The sequence below is a fragment of the Quercus suber genome, unplaced genomic scaffold (genome assembly GCF_002906115.3).
Source record: "Quercus suber isolate HL8 unplaced genomic scaffold, Cork oak 2.0 scaffold_260, whole genome shotgun sequence".
In the NCBI taxonomy this organism is placed as follows: domain Eukaryota; kingdom Viridiplantae; phylum Streptophyta; class Magnoliopsida; order Fagales; family Fagaceae; genus Quercus; species Quercus suber.
The window spans coordinates 783,826-801,772 of record NW_027069716.1 but is presented as its reverse complement, the minus strand read 5'-3'; the positions used below and the strand labels follow the sequence as shown (position 1 = coordinate 801,772).

Sequence of the window (17,947 nt, the reverse complement as noted above, 5' to 3'; positions counted from 1 at the left end):
TCTCTATTTATAGGCTGGGAAAAAAGAAGCGGTAACCTTCCCGCCCCTTCTGGTGACGAATTTAGAGCCGTTTGATCACGATCTCATTGTAGAACGTGGGAAACAGTAGGTCACCTATTGCATTTATTATGGAGTTGTGGATTCCGAAGCGTTAGGAACGGGTCACAATCGGTTGAAAGGACGTACACACGTGGGAACCTATTTGTGAGTGGGCTATTATCAACAACTTTTAGTAGCCAAAACCTCACTTTTCTAGGCCAGGAACAAAAAATGAGGTTCTGGGGGGCTATTGTGGGGACGAAGATCCCATATCTAACTTAAATGGGTAGTTAAGGTTATTTTCGAGGATGCACCCCAGACATTAGGGACGAGCACTAGTTTTATGAGGCACATAAAGTTAAAATATCAAAAAGGAAGAAAAACAAACTTGGTACGGAATACGAAAAGGATGAAGAAAGAAGGGTATAGAAGCCATACCCTTCGCATTAAATACAAGACAACCACTCTTTTGGATGCATTAATGAGGAAATAACCATGAACATCGGTGGCATAGCTAAGACTACAGGGTAAAGCTTGCTAGTATGTTCTGGATGGGACAGGAGTTCTAGGAGTACAATCTCAGCCCTCCAAGCGTAAGATTCAAATGAGTTGTAGCTGGATATAAAAGCAAAAGGAAGATCCAGATGCAAGGAGGAAGAAAAAAGAAAAAGAAGGAAAAGAATCCATCCATCTGTAACCCCAACCTCGGACTAGACCCGAGAACCTACACTTGTATTTTTTCTTAACTAGTTCTTAATTTGTGAATTAATAGAAAATGCATCCTTTCTTATTCAATTCTATGACGTAAACCTTATTAGTTTGCGCATTGGATATTATAATCAGATTTGATTTCTCATCTCTAAACAAATTTATTGTGATAGCAAATAGGAAAACCTTCATTTATTTCCACAAGTTGATTATCTGCATTTTTTGCTGTTACAATATATATACATATTAATGCTTCAATACTACTCAAAATAATAGAAATAAATAATGGAGATGGTCAAGGACTTCAAATTTAAATGATCTCATAAATTCAACACTGCAACCGACAAATAAAAACTTGAAACCTAATCTAAAATATAGTATAAATGCCCTTTTATATAATTGTTAAAATTGTTGAGTGTTTGAGTTATTGAGAAAAGAGAAAAGAGAAAAGAGAAAATAGAGTAGACGTAAGAAATTAACACGGTTTGGCCTGATAACCTATATCCACTGCAATAAAACCTATGATGACTACATATTTGTTATTGTACTTCTATCTTACAATGAAACTAATATTAGGTTTATACTTTAACGAAACTTAACCCGAAACTAATCTTTATTCTACGTGTACAGCCTACAATACATTTGGGTTTGGGCCTCTTGTATAATAATATGATTTGTGCCTCTTCGACCACGTTGTCTAAACACTTTAAAGAACTCTAGGCAAGTAGGATAAACCAACAAAACTAAACTAAAAATTGAGTGTTCCAAACATTATTTGAACAGATAATAATGACATCGGTCAAAGGGGCTTGAATACCTTATTATAGGACAGCTAAGGCCCACAAAGGACTCTCAGAGGGCACGCCGATACTGATCATATCAAGTGGGCTCCGCCCACATGCTACCAATAATCTCCGCTAGCAGAGCACAAAGCAACCACTTGATTGTTTTATTGTGCGCTGCGCTATTCATCTACTGCTACTTTCGTCTTATTACCTTCAAATTTTGTTGGAGTTTAGTTTCCCAAAAAATAATTTTGGACATAAACAACAGTAATTTTTACCATAATTATTTACGTAACAAATTCTGAGTACTAGAAAAAAAAAGTTACGATTTTACGTGAAAGTAATGTGAAGCTAACCATGGTAAGGTAAATATTATGACTTTTTATGTTATATTAAAATTAGTGTTATTTGTTGGTTTAAGTTATTTCAATTGGTAAAGTTTTTGATGGTTGAATAAGAAATTTATGATTCAATCTTCGCCTGCACTAAAAATTAATTGGTGTTTCGATCTAATAATAAAAAATATCATTAAGAGTAGACATCATAAGTTAAAATTCTCTAAAAAAAATTAATGTTATTTATTCATATATACGCACACATGTGATTGCTATTGCCAAATGGGACGGTTGAGTTGAGTGTTTACAACTTTCCCCTTGGACCATAGAATTTACTTTCGTAACTTTCTTTGTAAAGGTTAAAATTGGTGACGATAAAAGTACTTTGAACTTAGAAGTAGCCACATCTTTATCATGGGCATGCAAGCAGGCACACCTGTCAACTGAGTTCCCAAAGCCAAGGATATATATATATATATATATATGTATATATAGAAGCTTTTTTTTTTTACTATATATATATATATATATATAAGCTTTTTTTTGAGTGGCGACATATATATATATAAAAGCTAATACCCATTTTAACGGTAACTGTAATATTAGTACAGCATACTTTGCTATAATTATTCTAAGCAAGATACTACAAATAATGGATAAAAATTAATAAGATTACGTGGGAATTACGGCCAATCAATTGTAGTGTACTCCAAAAAATAATTTTAAAAAAAGTTATAAAAAAATATGTGTGATATTAAAAGTAACGTGAATGTGTTACTTTGTTGGGGAGGACTTGGAATTGACATGATGAGTAAGCTAGGCAAAGGAGCTCCTCCCAAGAAAAATCGAAAGTAACCAATATGATATGACATGATACAGGTCACTTTCGTAGGAGGAATCTTTGCATCAAACGTCACACACTTTGTAAAAACAGCTTTGTCAAACCCAAATAAGTCTGCAGCAGTACTAGAAAGGAGATCATAGCATCAAGTGAGCTAGTAATTGCCATTTCCTATTTTGGAAGAAAGAGGTAATAAGAACAGAAGCAACAGTAACTGATGAGAATGCAGCACTGCACTTAGCTCATCACTGATGATCTTGCTGAATCAATGCACCGGAGCTCCTACAACACCTACTAATAATTCAAGGGAAAGCTTACAATGTGCAGGACAAGATAGAGACACATGATCAATTTGTACATGTGTTTGTGAGCGGCAGTTCAAGGCGTTTATAGGTTACGTTAACGGATATTTTTGGAATAATTACTAATAAATTATAATAGAATAATTTTGACAATACTTTTATAGAAAATTTAAAAATTATTAACAACATTTAAAGTGTGTTTGGATACTGCTTATTTTACTGAAACTAAAAAATTATTATTAAAAGTACTGTAGATAAAGAGTAAAAGTTAGTTAAAATAGTACAATGAGGCTTATGAATAGTAGAAAGAAATAAGCTGAATAATAAAATAATTTTAATTTTTAATCCTAATCTAAACGCACATTTATTGTTTTATTATTCTAACTATATAGTTTGTGACTGACTATCTATTACTTTCATAGAAACCAACTATTTTTCTCTCCATTACACAGATTGCCACAAATGTGGCAAAGTTGTGTCATATAATGTTGTAGTATTAGATTTTTTGTTATAAAAGACTCCCACCCCATTTTAATAAAGCTTAAAATAATAGAATGATGTTAAGAATATTATAAATTTTGCTACATAAAACTTGCAAAATGATGTGTTATGTTACCAACAACAAAACAACCATTCAAAACTTTCATTTATAAGGAAGTTTAAGCACACCTATCACATTTATTAAAACATCTATTTGCATATTTTATATTTTTTATATAATAAATTTATAGTACATTTAACATTTTATAAAATAATTGTGTGATAATAAGTGGTTTAGAAAAACAAAAAATTGCATAGGCTATGCACTTTTTTTTTCTTTTTTTTTTTTAAATTCTTAAAAAAAGTCTCCAAAATATTAGACCAATGAAAACTCAACCCAATTGAAAACCATAAATAGTTTGGGTAAAAAAAATGTTTTGAGGTTTTAATTTTTGTAAACCAATATCCTACATAGTAGATTGTCAACATCAGCTACCTAATTTCCCACATGGACATACATTAAAAAAAATCCCTATCCTTTTCTTTAAAACCAAAATCAAAATTGAAAAATTAAATTGAAACCTTAAAAAAAAAAAAAAAAAAAAAAAAAAAAAAAAAAAAAACCAATGCATCGCCTTGTCCAACTTGTCCAAGATAAGTAAACCTCCTTTCTAAAAGAATAATAATTCTGATTTATTTTTGTTAAATTTTATGCTTGAACCATGATATTTCATTCTCAATATGAAATTAATTTTAGTTTGTTTAGTATTAATTCATCAAATTAACCTTGATTTGGTTAGTATTAAATAAATTTATTTTAATTGATATTTAAATATAGAAGGTCTAATTAAATTTATTGCCTTAAGTCCCAAATTATGTTGATTTGGCCTGCTTTCCTTAACATATCATGTCTCGTGCATTTGGAGCACTGGATGCAAGCCATCCAATATTCCAGACCAAATATGACAAGATACATGATCATGTATTCGCATATTTTAAACACGTATTCACATGATATTATGTTTAGTGCATTGAAGTATTAGACACACAAGCCAAAGCGATAACCAAACCTCCACCCTTCTCTTTACCCACTTCCTAATGTAGTAACGTTCCAATGCTTTTGTCATGGACTTTAACACGTGCTAAGCATTTTGAACTCATCCCCCCAATAAAAAAACAATGTTTTATTTCGTGCACTTGCTTACGCACATAGAGCACATACCACTTTTGCACATAAATCTGACTTAAAGTTACGATTTTCAACTTGGAATTGTGATTTTTTTTTTTGAGAAACTGAAATTGTGATTTTAAGTCATAATTTTAGTCCAAAAAAGTTAAGTGTGAAAATGATGATGTGCAATAGATATTTCCACAAAAAAACATATTTTTTGTTATGTCATAGGTTCCTATTAAGACTTGATGATGTATATTGGTATTAACTATGGATAAAAACTCTTTCCCACAGTATTACACAAAAAGTGAGTCACGTTTTCAGTTACAAAAATACACCATGTATACTAGTGTAGACTACGTAAAAACTCTTTCACGCAGTGTGTAAAAAATCTTTCACACAGTATGTTACACAAAAAGTGTCACATTTTTAGTTACAAAAATACACCGTGTGTATTAGTGTAGACGGTATAAAAACTCTTTCACGCAATGTGTAAAAAATGGTGTGAAAGAAACACTGCCCATAGAATATTTGCACTACTACGTTCTCTGTGTAGTAACATGGAGTTCATTGGGTTATTAATTCATATGGTTACACTGTCTCAGCCTAATTAGTTGTCCTAAGTGAGTCTTTTTATTTTTTTTTTGGCTGAATCCTAAGTGAGTCTTGGAGCTGTCAAATATCAAGGCAGAATAAGTAAATAAACCCGCAAGGTCATAAAAAAGAGGAGGAAAAAGATACAAAATCTGGAAGAGAAGAGCAAAAATTGTCTAAGCCTGGATCCTCTGTGGACTCACCTACTACAAACAAGAGGAGTGAATGATGAGGAAGAGGAAAAAGAAGATCTTCAACCAAAAGAAGATGAGCAAGAAATAGAAGAAGAAGAAGAAGAAGATGATGATGAAGAAGAACAAGGACAAGCACAGCAAAGAATGCAAGGCCATTATGATCAGAATGTACAACAACAATCACAACCCAATAGAGCACCACATGGAAGAACGCGTAATACCCACCTAGCAAGAGCACCAAAGGAGAGGTCAAAGAGCACAAAAGGAGGAGAGGTTGTAGAAGTTAATGGAGGCCACATTGCACAAGCTATAGGAAGAAAAGACCGTCACAGCAAGGTATGTACTGCAAAAGGTCCAAGAGATAGGAGACTCAGACTTGCCGCTCATACTGCTATACAATTCTATGATGTCCAAGATAGGCTTGGCTTTGACCGACCCAGTAAAGCCATTGATTGGCTAATGGAGAAGGCAAAAGCAGCTATTGAAGCACTTGCAACAGCTAACTCATCATCACTTCCAAATCAAAATTCTACTAGTGCGATGAACTCTGCTGAACAAGCTTGTTTAAATCTCCAGCAGCATCACAGTGAATCAGAAACAATCATGGGTTTGAATTCTGGGTTTGGTTATCAAAATCAGCAGCATTCCAATGAGAACTCCATTAACAGTTTGAGCTTTATCTCAGAGGCTGCAAATGCTAATGTATACAAATCATCACCTTCAATTCAATTTCATGACCATTTCCCACCTGAACTAAATTCAAGAACTATCATCCACACACAAGATCTTTGCCTCTCACTTCAATCCTTTCAGGATCCAGTTCTTGATAATGATCCCAGCCATGTTAGTCCAATTAATTTCACTGAACAGGCTGCCAATTCTGCCTCAGCTGGTTTGTCAGATCTCAGTGCCACTGACATAGAGATTGGTTGGTTTCAAAGAACAATGATGTCTTGGAATTCTGACACAAGTTGTCATGGAGGAGGAGAAGATTTTGTCTTTAATTCCTTGCCACCACAACAATCTGCATTACTATGCCAAAACCAGTTGTTATCTCACCGGGGACCCCTTCAGTCCAATAATTTGCTTTCAGTTTCTGCATGGACCAACCCACCAATCCCACCAATTTCCATTAATTCTGCTCACCATAATAGGTCAGCACTAAGCTCACAAACTTCACCAAGATTTCAGATTGAAGAGCAAGAGTACAATGCAACATCTGAGAGGTCATCCTCTACTTGCTCTCCTTGTCACTATTGACACTAGCTAGCATTATCAAAATATTCATTCCACCAGGTACTCTCCCTCTACACGCTACTAATTTTTAGTTTCTTAGCAGTTGTTGTTATATTTCGTTCATTTTCTCCTATATTGGTTTCAGGAAGTCTCAAGTCTTCTTCAAAGTATGAGTTCAGAATGTACAAGTGGGATGGGAGATTTGGTTACTAGATTCCGGCTATGCTCAGATGTAGGATTTTTTGGGATTGGGTTGGTGCTCCTTTAGTCATTGTCAAACTGCTTTTCCATAACAACTACTAAATTTGCATGTTGAATTTCTCTATGTTAAAAAGGTATGTGTTTTGAATTGATTTTGAGAGTCCTATCAATTTAACGAAAGAAAAATCAGAGTCAGAAACACATGACAGATTTGGGATTTTGATTTCCATGGCACTGTTGATATTTGCATGTTGAAAATGCTTTTTTTTTTTTTGGCTGAGAAAAAAGCTTCTAAATAAGAAGCCGGTGGTAGCTTTCATGGAACATATTTCTTCTCTGTGTCTAGAATTGGTTAGTTTTTCAGTGAAGAACTATCTGACAAAATAACTTGTAACTTTTTATTTGATACTAGAACTTATAACCATTAAATAATTGTAGTTTAGTTTTGCTAAGTATGCTAGTTTTTAATTGAATGGTTCATGTTTCTTGATTTTATTTGATCGACGAATAGTTTTTTTTTTTTGGTAAGAATTGACGAATAGTTAATACTTTACATCTTCACCCCTGTGAAGTTCAAACTACGTTATCAGATTGTGGAAAAACAATAAAAGTTCTAATCATATCAATGGAATGGTAATCACCGTAATCTCACATATGCTCAACCACAAGCAAGTACTACTCGCACAGACAAACATGTCAGCATGTATGGTGAGAAGATGATAACATTGATGTAGTATTAGGCCATTAAAGTCCACTGGACACGACACGTCATGTCATGTAAAGATGCAATGAACATAACCTTCGCCCTCAAATAATTGTTTTCAAAGAAAGAAAAATTTGTGTGCCTTGTCATTTTCTATAAGGGTCAATGTTATTGTAATAAGATGTATTGAAGGGAATTATCAATAAAATATAATAAAAAAGTTTTGACACGAGAAATATAAAAAGTTGTCAACAACATTTGTTATTTTATTATTCTCTTAATAAAATGTTTCTAAAAATGATTTTTAAATTAATGCCCTAAAGACATTGTTTAACATTTTCTTTTCTATGAATCTAATCATCCTTTTTTGGTGGGGATAGCTATTTAGAGGCTGTTTGGATTGGGTGTTTTCGTGACTCAATTCTCAGTTTTCATAACTCAATTCTCAAAAATGGTGGGACCCATAGTAAAATACTCGTTTGTCTGCACCAATACTCTATTTTCATAACTCTGTTTCCAATACTCAATTCTCTACTTTTTGAGTTATGAGTTATGGAAACTGAAAACAACTTTTGGCTGTTTTCAATTTTCAGTTTTTAGTTTTCAATGGCAAACTTGTAAATAACATCACATAACCGGGCCCACAGTCAGATTTTTGCTCCCTCTTTATCTTCTTTTTTTTTTTTTTTTTTCCTTTTCTTTTTGTCTTTCACGGGTCTGGCCGTTTGGGTGTCTGCTCTTCTTCTTCTCCTTCTTCTTCTTCTTCTTCTTTTCTTCTTTTCTTTTCTTTTCTTTTCACTTTTTGGGTTTGGTTCTTTTTCTTTTTTTCTTCTCTTTTCACTTTTTTGGTTTGGTCCTTTTTTCTTCTTCTTTCACAGTTTCCGTTGGCTGGGTTTTTTTTTTTTTTTGTTCTTTCACTGGATTCTTCCTTCTTTCTTTTTTTTTTTTTTTTTTTCTTTTCACCTGGGTTCACCGTCCCTGCTCTTCCTTCTTCTTCTTTCTTTTTTTTTTTTTTTTTTTTTTTTTTCACCTGGGTTCACCGTCCCTGTTCTTCCTTCTTCTTCTTTTTTTTTTTTTTACCTGGGTTCATCGTCCCTGTTCTTCTTCTTCTTTTTTTTTTTTTTTTTTTTTTTTTTTTTTTTTCCCACCTGGGTTCACGGTCCCTGGGTTTCTTCCTCTCTTTTTTTTTTTTTTCCACCTGGGTTCACCGTCCCGGGTTTCTTCCTCTTTTTTATTTTTTTCAATGGGAAACTCACAGAACCCAGTTAAAAAAAAAAAAAAAAAAAGCTGCAGTGGGTGACAGAGCTGGGCCCACAAAATAGTGTGAAAAATGTTGAGTGATTGCATTTTAGTGATGTGCCAAACGAGTATTGAGTGATGGGTAATGAATGACGAGTGATGAGTATTGAGTGATAAGTGATGAGTGATGAATGACGAAAATTGAGTTACCAAAAAAAGCTGGCCAAACAGCCTCTTAGTAATCCGGTGGCTATTGCATAGTGCAATTCCTCTCACATCACTTTAACTTTTTAAAAAATTTGAACCCTCTAACCTTTTTAACTTTTTTAATCCAATGGTTGATATCAACACATAATCCTTTCACTCTTGATCTGAATCATTGAATATATACTGCACCGTGCAATAGCTATCTCAATCCCAATATGTAAACTTCAATAATAGAAGCCCTTGATAAATCAAGGAAGCAAATAGAGAAAGTGGTTGTTTACTTGCTTTGATGGGCGATAGTGGTGAGTTACCTTTTTAGTTGCTGACCAGTCCGTTACTTCATTTTGTACTGTCATTACTTTTTAGGATTCTAGACTTGTAGTGCTATTGGAAAGTTGGAACAAGAAACTTAGTTGGGTATTGGTGGGTGAGGGCCAATAGAATAGTCCTGTAAAAGAAGTGACAATAGCCAATAGGTACAATTATTAATCCCATTAAAGCCATTGGAGCAAGATTATAATAAGAACCACCAATCCAACTGTATTTTCCATTTCCCGAGTAAATAATTATAACCGGTCAAGAACTTTTGCCTTTTCTTTTGAGTTTTGGGGTTTGTACTTTGAAGAGTGTAATGGACAGAGAGTCATAGAGTAGTGTCTATGATCCCATAGAGTTGGCTTCAGAGCTGCAGAGGACCAAAAATAATACTAAAGGATACTTGACCATGACCTATCTTTTGCTGCTCTGGATCTTAGTGCTACCAAATACCATCTAGTTTAGGGTTTAGGGTATGCGACACCAGACAAGTAATGTTAGTACCACCGAGAATGTTTGTACCACCAAGAATGTTTGTGATTGGTGTATGTGTGTTCTCACGTGACCCACTGACACACCTTCACCAATCACAACTCACTGTGTGGTGAATTGTGGCACAAAATTGTGCTAATTTTGGTGGTACTACTTACTAGCATTACTCAATAGTACTGGACTTAAGTTTTAAGTAGGGCAAATTACACAAACCCTAATGGGTCATTTTCAAACACACCCTTTTTGATAAATTCTTTTCATACACATTCCTATGCTATCAATTTAAAATTTTATATCAAAAAATTCTAGGACTACAACTCATAATGTTTTGTTAATTCTAAGTGGTCACAAATCACATAAAATGAGACTTTAAAAATTATACATAAACAAATAAACTAAAATATTAAAAGAAAAGAAGTCATTGCCAAACAAACACCAAATAATTATGAACTGCAGTTTTTGTTCAAATGGATGATTGGAGATAGGAGGGGCCTCATTCTTTAGCCAGATGGGCCTTATGCAGTAGAACTAAAGGAGTAGTTTTTCCTTGGATCTAGTCATGGGGTCTAGTGAGGCTTCCTTTGTTTTTATATAGACTTTCGATTGAGCCCAAAAGACTTCTTAAAGCTCATGTTTACCTCTATTTCCAACTGAAGACTAGCTCTAAGTTGTTTCTTTCCCCTTGGGGGTTGGAACATTACATATGCTTGGCCTAGTTCGCTATGCAGCAAAGCTGAAGAGATTAAACTCTAGTGTAGAAGATATATTAGGTGTCTCTTCTAGAGGCAATACTAATGAACTCTTCAACAAAAAAACTTGAGTCCTATGAATGAAAGTTCACCCAAGTAGTAACCTAAGCAGTAATCAATTTGGGAAAAGGGATATTACCATGTTTATTTAACTTAAGACTTGCAGCTGCAAAAGCCATCTCGGCATAATGGCAGAAACATAAAGAGAGCAAACAATAGAACAACAGCTTTCGAATTCTACGAAATTACCACCAACATATATATATATATATATATATATCTACATTATAAATAAAATTGTCTTTCTTTTAATCTATACAATATAGGGGAAAAAAATAATAAGAAACAAGAAATGATAACTAGGTCAGTCCCATATACAGGTCTTTCCAATTATTCTTTACCACTGGCCAAAGCATAGTACTCCACTCACTCCCTGATGCACAACATCGAATATGACACATAATCAACATATGGATTTTCTCTCGCATTTCCACATTTCAAGAATTTGAAGATCCAAACAACAATTTCTATTTCCATTATCAGCTTGATGCTAGGAAACCAACTGTTCTTTCTTACTGTTTGCCTCTTCAGCTTTGTTGCTCTCTTCTTGTGAAGGTGGTTTTCCACCAGCAGGGTAAGATAATCTCCGGGCCTTTGTGGTTCCCTTTCCATTGGTTAAAGGAAGTTTGACTGAAACAGATGTTTTAGGTGTCAGTGGAATTACATTCCTACCAACCTTGCTAGACTGCCTACTCTGGGGTTTCTTTGGGCTAATAGACTTAGCAGGGACACGGCTTTCCCATGGGCGGGCAGCAATCCAGCGTTCCAACCAGCTCCAACCCCAATTAGTCTTATTAAGTTCATAATTACCCAGCCCATGGATCTGACTAGCATTGGCCCTCCACTGCAAATCATGGTATAGTGTCCATTTCAATTGGATCCAGTGAGCCAAAATAATGAGAATCACACATTTTCATTTTGGAGAACATACCTGATGAGAAAAGGCATATGCCATGGTTCGCTCCCGCTTAACTGCTGCTTCTTCTCTCTGATGAATCCTTGCAAGAGTTTCCTCCATCGTTTCAGAGCCACCACACCATTCCACCTATTATCCATTTGAACTACTACTCAGACGGTGATAGATAAAATAGGGTAATTGGGTTAAAAAAGGCCCATGTATGAAATATTTTAATTGAAGGACACTGGCCCTGGCAGTAATCAGTAAAAAAGATGCACTCAAGTTTCTGATCTTCAAATGAAAAAAAATGGAAAAAGAAATGATAGGCCCCAGGGTTTGATTTCAAATTGTCAGCAAATGACAGACTTTGCTAAAGAATGAATCACACTTTAATCTTATCTTATCTTTTTTATATTAATTTAACCCTTTCTTTTTTTAGAGAAAGCACCAATGACATAAGGGATGAATCAAGAATCTCAGAATTGCTATCCTGAGGTACACAGAGTTGCTATCCTGAGGTAAGGAAAGTTTTAAAGGGAGAAATTCCCTGGATGCAACCCCATCTAACAATTTTGCAATATTACTTTCAGAAACTGACAGAGCAAGGAGCCCAAACATCACTTCTCATAAGCTTCCATGGGACAGAGATGCCATTTAGTCTAAAGATTATTGTCACTATTATTAATAAGTTCCAAGTCATGCAATTCCCCATGGATGGGGAGAAGTGGTCTAACCTCTAGGCCATGAAGTTTTTCCTCAAGTTTCAGTTGATTCTCAAGTTTCTTCTGTCTAAGCCGACCTTCTGTTACCATGCAAAGTCTGCGAGCTCTAATCTGGGTCTGTACATTGCTCCAAGAGTGAAGATGGATCAATGTTGTTGTAGCTTGCTTCTTAACAGAATAACCTTGGGCTACGATTTGTAGTCTAACTGCTCCTTTCAAACGACGTAAAGTTTTCCTAGCCTGCAAGACAGAGGATGTGAAAATAAATCATTGAATCACAAGAACCAGCAAAACAAAGATAATGCTTGTACATGCAGTCAATAAATTCACAATGAAAGGTTACACTGCTCCTCTGCTTGTTTTAATACACACTTATTGAGAAGTTGATAAGCTAGCCACCTGATATTCGCTCAAAGGGAAACATAGGTTCATATTTTCCCAGTCACAAATTGGTGGCCAATTGCTAACCATATTATTTAAAACTAAGGCCTAGCAGAATAGAACCGTTACCAATTATACAGCAGAGATCAAATACACACTCTGCAAATAGAAGATAAATAAGCAAAATTTTCAAGGTTCATATAGCCTATGCTAACTACAATTAACAGGGCAAAAATATCAAACTATAAAGCAGGATCAGTACTGTTCCCTCTTATAACAGGAAGTAAGGACACTTTCAATGAGCCTAATCAAATGCAAACAGTTCCTGTTGGGAGCAAGTTCCTTCTTTTTGGGCCAAAAATTTGCTAAACCTATGAACTTAAGGGCTTCCTGAAACTAAGGGGAAATTTACTTCCATACAATATCTTCCATCTTGCAGGAATGCCTATACACCAAGTAAACACGTGACAGTCATACTGCAAACTGATTGATAATTATGAGAATGTCCAGAAAATTGGGGAATATACGTTCTTATTTTAATGCATCCCAAAGATATGCCAACGAGCTAATCTTAGTCGGAAGCATATAACAGTTATAACATGCACTGCCCTTAAATTTTCCTAAAGGAAAGAACTTTACTGCTGTTTACTGACTTAATAATGACCTCAAAAATAGTTACCAACTTACTAGAAACACATTTATATCTTTCAATTGCTTGAATAGATACCATAACACTGATAATCCAGTTCAGGCATGTACCTTGGAAGTCATTATATGACTACCATTTTACCTACTTTTCAAAATATTTTTGCAATCTCTCCTCCATGACCTATATTTTAACTCTTGTGACAAGGCCAAAGATATCCCAGTCAATTAGAGTGAATTATTTTATAAAGAAAAATCAAGTAGGCCTTTTTCTCTGCTTTCTATAACTGTTTATTTAATTCTTAAACTCACTCATCGAGGTGAAGACAAAATGGTTTGGTCTCTTTCAAAAAGCTGGGTTTCAGTGTGAGATTATTAAGGCATTGAAGATGGAGGAGAGAAATTTTCCATGGCAAAGTATATGGCAAGTAAAATTCCACCATGAGTGGCTTTCTTTGGGTGGACAACCGCCATGGATAAGACTCAAATGATGGATAATCTGAGAGGATAGAAGTATTATAATCACTAATTGGTGGTGCATGTGTAAATCTAATGGAGAGCCGGTCAATCATAGTTTTTCTTCACTGCAAGATTCCTTGAGAATTATGGTCTTTTGTTCTCTGTTAGTATGTGGTGGCTTGGGTTATGCCAAGTTCTATGATTGGCTTATTGGGATGGACAGTTTGGAAACATGATTAGGGCTAAACTTGGAAGTTTGCTCCTTGGTACTTGATGTGGACCTAGAGGGAAAGGAATGCATTCACTTTTGAAGACAGTGAGCTATTAGTGGTGAAGCTGACAAGGGTCCAGCTCATTTGTCTTGACAGCTTTCGTAGATTTCATTGATCAACTGAATCTTAGATTTTATTTTTCTTTACTACGCTTTTTCTTGCTTGGCTCTACGTATACTCCCATGTACTAAGGTTGTGCCCCTTTTTGCTCTTTTTCAATTAATTTCATTTACTTAAAAAAAAAAAAAGCAGAAAAGATTTGGTTTAGTCCATTGACCAAAGAACTCTATTGGTTTATAATTTTCCAAAAGAAATTGATCAAAATTAATCCAAGCCTGCCTAACCAAAGAGTTACTAAAGATTTAAGATCCTCGAATGATTGCTTTCCATTTACTTGGATCTCTCACTGCTCTTCAGCAATGGGCAAATAAAAAATTGTTTTTGTCAATGCAAGATGTTAAATGGATATTATAATCAGATGAAGTCCTTTTTGCATAAAATTGTACAAATTTGTTAGCATGCATGTTTTAGTATTTTTTCAACTGTCAATTCCTCATGACAAATGCAAATAAATCTTTAGTAAAAAGGACAACAACAACAACAACAACAATAAAAATAACAAAGCCTTAGTCCCAAAAGAAGAAGAAGAAGAAGAAGAAGAAGAAGAAACTTATAAAGGATGGCACTGCAATAAACAAACTCATCTTAGGCCATTCTATTTAGGACTCTTGTTTGTATATTTTGTAACGTGACATGGCCAATGAGCTCTAGTGGTATTTTTTTAGTCCCATGAGAATGGCAGAGGGTGACTTTTGGGCGTGTGTGTAACTGTAACTTACCAATAAAAAAAAAAAAACAATTTGTAACTCAACATACCATGTAAGCTCGGAATGCAGTCTGAATCTTTGTAGCAGCAATATCCTCAACTGGCATGCCGAGTAACCCATGATTTCTACTGTTAGCGCCATTGGCAAACCATGAGTGATTCTTCAATTTAATGGGATTTGTTGATTTCGCAGAAACTGAGGATCCCTGTAACAATGTGTCAGAAAATATGAGAATCAGCAACTTTATACCAACTTCAGTCCTGCATAATAAGCACATGTAGTTCATAGTAAAGCTACCAGTTGATCAAATGTTCTATTTTTTTTTTTGATATGTACCAGTTGATCAAATGTTCTTCACCTATACCATGACAATGTTACATAAAGTTATACCTTCTACCATGTCAAGCATGATATATAACAATAAGCCCATTGAAAACATAAATTATAAATCCCAAACCTTGACAAACTCTATTTAGGTTTCCTATTCCTGAACTTAATCACCTCTTCAGTCTTCAAGTAATGATATATAATTTAGCAACAATAGCTCATTAATTTCAATTTTAAGCCAAAACCTTGACTAACTCTATTTAGGTTTCCTATTCCTAAACTCAATCCCCTCTTCAGTCTTCAAGTAACAATATATAATGTAGCAACAATAGCTCATTAATTTCAATTCTAAGCCTATAATTAGTAGGAATTCAAAGTGACAGCTAAAGGGATTGCAAATTAGTAAGAAGATAACAATTTAGTTTTTGGCCCATTGGAGGCCTGTTGGGCAAATAATCCCATTTAGCAGTATTATTGCAATTGAAGGGCTCCATACCTTCACTTGTTTTGAACTGCCGCGCTTCCCTTTCTTTGAGCCGATTATCGTCTTAAACCAATGTCCAGAACCCATCCCTGCTATGAAGAATCTGTGTTTAACTCAACATACCCCTGAAAGTAATTCCAATGTAGATCTAGTCAAAATCAGCATTGAGAAAACAACATCAAGTTTAAGAATTTATAACATTTAGTTTTTCTTTTCCTCTACTATTCACTACTCAGCAACCAACCAGACAATCATCAACAGGATGTTTGCGGCTGCCACATCTTGTTAGTAGTTATAAAACAATCACAACTCAATTAACAAATACAAAAATGATATGAAACAACTCCACAAGATTTCAAACTTAACTAAATTGGAATCAAAACGAAGGAATCATAATCTTATAATAATATGCAAGACAGCTTTCACCAATTGATTATATACCCACCAAAAATTCAATAGTATATCAGACAAGAAACTACATTACAACCAACTAATCATAGAAAGTAACAAACAACTGGATTCCAAAAGAATCTGCATTATTCCTAGTAATTCTCTTACAATTAGCTTCCAGATCCCACATATTCCCTCCCAAGTAACAACTGGGTGTCCCCAAATTATATTTGTAATGCCAGAAATGAAAGAAAACAGCACAAACATAAACAAAAGAGTAGGTGGGTAAGCATGACATACCAGAGAATAGGCTCCAAAGGGTCCAAAACAGACCCTTTTTGAAAAATGGGCACTCAAGAGATCTTGGGACCAAAAAAGGTGTTGACAAAAGTATTAGTAGTAGTAAAGAGGAAGGAAAACTTGAGAAAAGAATAAAAGGAAAGGTGGGTGTGCAACATGGCTCGCCATGGCCCCAACACTAGCTTTCCTTGTCTTTCTTTATTTTTACTTCTACTGCAATTTTTTTCCTGAAAAAAATATTCAACCCCCCAAAAAAAATTCATAGTATATAAAACGATAAACTCTCTCTCTCTCTCTCTCTCTCTCTTATTTGTTGTTCAGTCTGTCTCTGCGTCCTCAATCAAAGGCTCAACCAACGCTACACAGCTCATGTGGATGTGAATGTTGTGCAGTGTGGTCAGTGCTGTGGTTGGTGTTGGATTTTGTATTTTTAATTTTCTTTTATTATTTTGAGGTTTGACAATTCAACAGATGGTTGGCTAAAACGACAGCATAACAAACAGTGACAACGTTTTCTTCGTTTTTTTTTTTTAATTTTTAATGAATAAACAGCGATAATGATCATGCTTGATAGTAGAGATGGGCTGCCTTTCTTTTTCTTAAAAGGAATATGGTGGATCAGTCTGCGGTCTACTGATCTTCCTCAAAAGGGAATTTTCAATTATTAATATGAGTTTCGCAATGGAACAAAAAATAATTTATGTAATCATAGTCCTTCGATAGTGAGTGCAATGTACTCTCAAACTTAGTCCATCACACAATCCGGTCTAATATTAATTCTAAGATATCTTTTTTTTTTTTTTTTTGATGAACATTAATTCTAAGATATCGTATGTACAGTGAGGGAATTAGCATGTACAGTGAGGGAATTAGTTTGGCAAGATGTTGAGAGCATTCACACCAAATATGTGTGAGTGCTATATTGTTATTATAGCACCAAAACCCCAAGAAAACCTTCTGCATCAAAGCTCTCAAATGCAAAAAAGCTTGACACTCAGCTACAGTTAGCTCAGGGCCGGCCCAAGCCTAGGCAAGTTAGGCCTAGACCTAAGGCCCCACCCTTAAAAAAAAAAAAAAAAAAAAAATTCCCCTTAGGAAAAAAGGCTCCACTTCTCGCAGTTAAAGTCCTAAATTTTTATAAAATTAAATATGGCCCCACCCTTATAAAAAAAAAAAAAAAAAAATTCCCCTTAGAAAAAAAGGCTCCACTTCTCGCAGTTAAAGTCCTAAATTTTTATAAAATTAAATATATATATATATATATATATTAAAGGTTATGCATTTTTTTATTAGTGATATTAAAGATACTACAAATTTTACTATTGGTTTACAAATTGTCATGTTATTAATTACAAAAAAGTGATTTAAACATTCATTAGTTAAATTGATGAAGTTCATCAATGAGAGTCAATATCACTTTATATTTTTAACATTTTATAATGCTTTTAGCGCATTTTTCCATTTTGATTCTATTAAGACTCTCAGAGTACGAGACTAATAAAACCCTAACTCAATTGAAACCCTAAAATGTTTCAAAAAATGTTGTAAATGAATTAAATCATCAATTATAGATTAATCTCTCCTAATAGTT

At 34.4% G+C, this 17,947-nt stretch overlaps 2 protein-coding genes across 3 annotated transcripts; one reads left to right on the top strand and one right to left on the bottom strand.

Annotated features, from left to right (window-relative positions):
- The first annotated feature begins 5,235 nt into the window (after positions 1-5,235).
- Positions 5,236-7,345, top strand: LOC112018939 (transcription factor TCP4). Its single transcript, XM_024051477.2, has 2 exons — positions 5,236-6,745; positions 6,831-7,345. Exon 1 carries the CDS (start codon positions 5,594-5,596, stop codon positions 6,707-6,709), a length of 1,116 nt encoding a protein of 371 aa, XP_023907245.2. The 5' UTR covers positions 5,236-5,593; the 3' UTR covers positions 6,710-6,745; positions 6,831-7,345.
- Positions 7,346-10,826: 3,481 nt separating this feature from the next.
- Positions 10,827-16,736, bottom strand: LOC112018927 (protein IQ-DOMAIN 9). Of its 2 annotated transcripts, none has more exons than XM_024051461.2 (6): positions 16,357-16,736; positions 15,679-15,791; positions 14,905-15,060; positions 12,284-12,511; positions 11,583-11,696; positions 10,827-11,495 (listed from the first exon to the last, which is right to left on the bottom strand). In XM_024051461.2, exons 2-6 carry the CDS (start codon positions 15,751-15,753, stop codon positions 11,142-11,144), a joined length of 927 nt encoding a protein of 308 aa, XP_023907229.1. In that variant the 5' UTR covers positions 15,754-15,791; positions 16,357-16,736; the 3' UTR covers positions 10,827-11,141. The 2 variants fall into 2 exon arrangements, with proteins under 2 accessions (XP_023907229.1, XP_023907236.1); XM_024051468.2 differs by lacking the exon at positions 16,357-16,736 and adding an exon at positions 16,225-16,332.
- Between the last annotated feature and the right edge of the window lie 1,211 nt (positions 16,737-17,947).

Coding starts and splice junctions, on each gene's coding strand:
- LOC112018939 (XM_024051477.2), top strand. CDS start 5,594: ATGCAAGGCCATTATGATCAGAATGTACAACAACAATCACAACCCAAT.
- LOC112018927 (XM_024051461.2), bottom strand. CDS start 15,753: ATGGGTTCTGGACATTGGTTTAAGACGATAATCGGCTCAAAGAAAGGG. Junction 15,061..15,678: donor GCAGTTCAAAACAAGTGAAG/GTATGGAGCCCT, acceptor ACATTGTTACAG/GGATCCTCAGTTTCTGCGAA. Junction 12,512..14,904: donor CTGCATTCCGAGCTTACATG/GTATGTTGAGTT, acceptor TCTGTCTTGCAG/GCTAGGAAAACTTTACGTCG.